General features: G+C 36.9%; 1 protein-coding gene across 1 annotated transcript; it reads left to right on the plus strand.

Moving 5' to 3' along the window:
• The first annotated feature begins 2,256 nt into the window (after positions 1-2,256).
• On the plus strand, positions 2,257-2,715 carry LOC106302757. The gene has a single exon (XM_013739202.1). The coding sequence runs from the start codon at positions 2,257-2,259 to the stop codon at positions 2,644-2,646; it is 390 nt and encodes a 129-aa protein (XP_013594656.1). The 3' UTR covers positions 2,647-2,715.
• Positions 2,716-4,122: the final 1,407 nt, after the last annotated feature.

Below are 4,122 nucleotides of genomic sequence, written 5' to 3' on the forward strand. Positions count from 1 at the left end.
GCTGCTCAGAAGTGGAATACTGGTTAAAAAACATCCTAAAATAGTTAACTTTTGTTGGAGTCCAACACCACATGTTTCTTCTCTTTACCGCCATTTCATCTTATGTCATCGCCACCATCTCTGTCAACATTCTCCTTGCAATCCTCCAAATCCAACAACCCAACGTTGCGGCCTATCCCTTGGCCCAGTCCTATAATTTATAACCTAAGTGCACATCCTCTGTTCCAGCTAAGAGACATGTCTTTCCAGAGACATAGATATAAGAGCCACCTGAAAAGTCCAAGTTGGCATTTCCTTTCTTGTATGAGATCGTCTAAGTCATTATTGGCTACAAATGTTGGAAAATAATTCACTATCTTTTAACTTATATACGCTACCAAAATAGTGTCGGATGCATAAAAATAAGTGCTAATGTGGCAATTACCTGTTATTGCAAATTCCTCCACCGCATCATGTATCTGATTCTGAATATCTTCGAAAGGTCCAGATTCTAAGCTTTAGGGATGAACAGCAAGAGGTTATTAATTAAAGAAACATATGTAATGACGACATAAGCATCTAACTTTAGGAAATAATAATGTGATTCCAACTACACTGACTCCATGTAACTTTTAAGCATCTTACCACACCAAAGAATCGTTGAAGAACCAGATGAGGGTAACATTTATTTATGCTTCCATGTTGTCTATGTCCCCTCAGTGGCCAAAAAAAAGAACTATTTACTGAGTTCATATGTATAAAATTTAACATATAATAAATTAGACCACGGATTGTTTATAGTCATTTAATTGCTTACTAAAAATTCAGGAGAGCTTCACAGTCAAAGTCTTTAACCAACCTGGCATGAATCACACATAATAAATCACAAACCTGTTCGTCAATAATGAGCATCTCCATCCAATAAAGGTCCGTCCTTTTGCTGCGTTTTTTTTACACCCGTAGATTTTTTTTTTTTTTTCAATATTCATCCCAAACTGGCATTGGTTAAGTGGTTACAATAATAATATTGGACCGAAAAACTAAACCTAGTAAATCGAAGTAAACCGGGTACAAACAAAACCCTAAATTCCACGCGACTGCAACCGTCCTCAAGTCGTGCCGCTGTTTCCTCCGGAGGTTCTGTTTGCCGCCTTCAACAGAGGGTGTCTCGAGCTCTCCCGGTCTGTTGAAACCACTCCGACGGCAACCACATAAAGACGATGGGGAGCGCGGCCCAAAGAAGCCTCCTGTGAACCTCGCCGGAGCTGTAGAGGTTGTCGGGACAAACCACATCCACCGGCCAATCTTGACGCGCCGTGCGTACCCACCAATGACCGACGAAACCGAGACCATGAAGCTTGACTTCTGCGACAACCGGAAGATCCAGATCTGACCAATCTCTCCTTATCTCTCACCGTCCTCTAGCAAGATCTCGGTCTCCACACCACGCACAACCGGAGAATGAGAGTGAGTTCTGGTGACCACATGCAACCACAACCGCATAAGTACTCACCGGAAAACAAAAAAAGCGGAAAGGACGGAGCCCTCTCACACCGCCGACGCAGAGGTCGGACGGCGGAGAGGCAAAACCAAGACTGCTTTAAGAAAGAGGTTGGAGAAAAACTATAGAATGACTCCCATAGAAATGTATGAGTCGGAATTGTAATTCGGATCGAGATGGACGTGGTGGGATGTGAAATACAAAGCGACATGAGAAAAGAGTTTATAACGAATGAAGAGAGGGATGTGAAAGGAAACGATTAATTGCAGAGGAGGATGGGTAACGGAGATGGAAGAAGATGAAACTGAGAAGACGATTGAATGGAATGAGTTAGTAGACCGATGTTTTAGAGGATTAGGGTTGTCAAGTGTTTTTCACCTGGACCGTATATGAGGCGCAGAGAATTGATTTCCGGAGATCCAAGATCCCAAAAACACGAGGCTCGATTTCTTTTAAGAATTGGCTAAGCATAGATACGTGGCAGAAAAGATTTCTCTTATTGGTTGATTTAATTGGCTGACGTGGACATCCTCTCCTTTGAGCATATTCACCTTTTATTACTTGTTTGATATAACATTCATAACTTTTGTTTGAAATTCATTTATAATTCATCTGGACTTTGTCTTATCTTTGATCCTGTCTAACTGTCTTGACATCTTTGAGCTTTTCTTCGTCTTATATCTCTTTTGATTACATACAACTTTATATAATATAAGGTTTATATGTATATATATTACTGTATTTTTGAATCTCATTTCTTGAAAATGGATCCAATAATGAAAGGAGGAAGCATAGAGAAAGAAAACAGCTTTGTATGGTTAGTGAAGGCTCCTTTCCGTATCTTGATCATGGCACGTGACGCCTACATACGCAGCATTACGTCATGTTCCGGTACCGGAGTCCTTACCGGCGGTGGATCTTCTGGTTTTGGTCAGCTTTCAGGGAACTTCCAAATCTGCGATCCACCTAGTACCGCCCTTCCTACAAGCTTTACCTTATCGTCCCCGGTACGTGATCAAGGCTGCCTGACAGGTGGTGGACAGCTTACGACGGCGATGAGACAATCGTTTCCGTTGGAACGCCGGAGGAATCATAGATGTGTTGCCGTGATGGGACGAATTGACGAGGAGGTTTCTTGTGATGATGAGTCTGAAGAAGATCATTGACCCAAGAAAGAGATGATCTGAAAAGATTAATTATGATGGGTTTAACGTTAATTTGTTGCAATTTGAATCGACCAAAGTAAATCTCAACTTATTTGTGTGTATAACAAAGCTCTAGGTGATTCATAATAGCATTTTACATAGCATATTGGAAGTCCATAGCAACACTTTTTTTTTACTTTTATTTAAAAGTTAAAACACAAATGACATTATGATACACAACAGTACAACGCAATATATACTAGCCCCGGGACGGATCGGATATCCGGGGTATTTTGAGATATCCGGATCCGGATCCGGACTCGCCATTCAAAGTTTTTTTTGTTAGCGCTAGGACGGATCGGATATCTTGGGTATTTTGAGATATCCGGATCCGGATTCGCCGGATCCGTAAAATTGCTATCTGGATCCGGATTCGGGCTCTCCGGATATCCGGACTAAAATCCGAATACCTGCGGATATCCGGATCCGGATCTTTTTTTTTCAAAAAAAAAATTAAAAAATTAAAAATTAAATTAAAAAACAAGCTAATTAAAATGATTTATTTAATTTATTAAGCCTATTAGTTTTTATAAATGAAAAATTATTGAAATTGAATAAAATTTAAAAAAAATCATTATTTTATATAAAAATTATATATAGTATACATATATAAATATAATTAAATTTTAAATATTTTAAATAAATAGTAAGTTCGGATCCGGATCCGGAAATTTCATTATCCGGATCCGCCGAATCCGTAAAATCAAGATCCGGATCCGGATCCAAACCCCCGGATATCCGTTTTTTCGGATCTGATCGGAGCAAATTCTGGATTGGATAACGGATGTCGAATATAAGTCTATGCCTAATATGTACCATAGTATTAAACTATTACGATAGATACAGTTTAAGTTTAAAAAAGGAAGAAAATATTAATTGACCAACCAATCATTTGTTTGACCGAGTAAACGAAGTTGCAAAAACAAAAAGAGGTTTACTTTAGTCAAAAATACAATTTTCAACTCAACAAAACTGTTTTTTTTTTTAAATTATTGATGAGGTTTGTATTTTCAGTTGAGAAAAATCCGGATATACGTAAAGCTTCAGAACAAAGCAAATATGAAAAAAATAATATCAGTTAAAAACAAAACAAATCATAAATACCAAAATTTTAAGAACCGGATATCCGCTCCGCTTCGACAACTATACAAATAGTCAAATACATATATATATTGATTAAATATAGAGTTTTAAATGTATGAGTTTATATAATTGTTATTTTAACATTGATATAATAAATTATATTCACATGATTACTTATAAATGTCGTAAAATAAAAAATAATCAAATTTTTATGATATCTATAAATTTTTTCTTAAGTTTGTCTTTCTTATAACTAATTTTAAAATTTACAAACATATAGTTCCAGTTTTCTTTTATTTTTTATTTTATATATTTTGTAAAACTATTAAAAAAAACAAATTTATCTCATTTTTT

Source organism: Brassica oleracea, chromosome C1 (genome assembly GCF_000695525.1).
Source record: "Brassica oleracea var. oleracea cultivar TO1000 chromosome C1, BOL, whole genome shotgun sequence".
Taxonomy (NCBI): Eukaryota; Viridiplantae; Streptophyta; class Magnoliopsida; order Brassicales; family Brassicaceae; genus Brassica; species Brassica oleracea.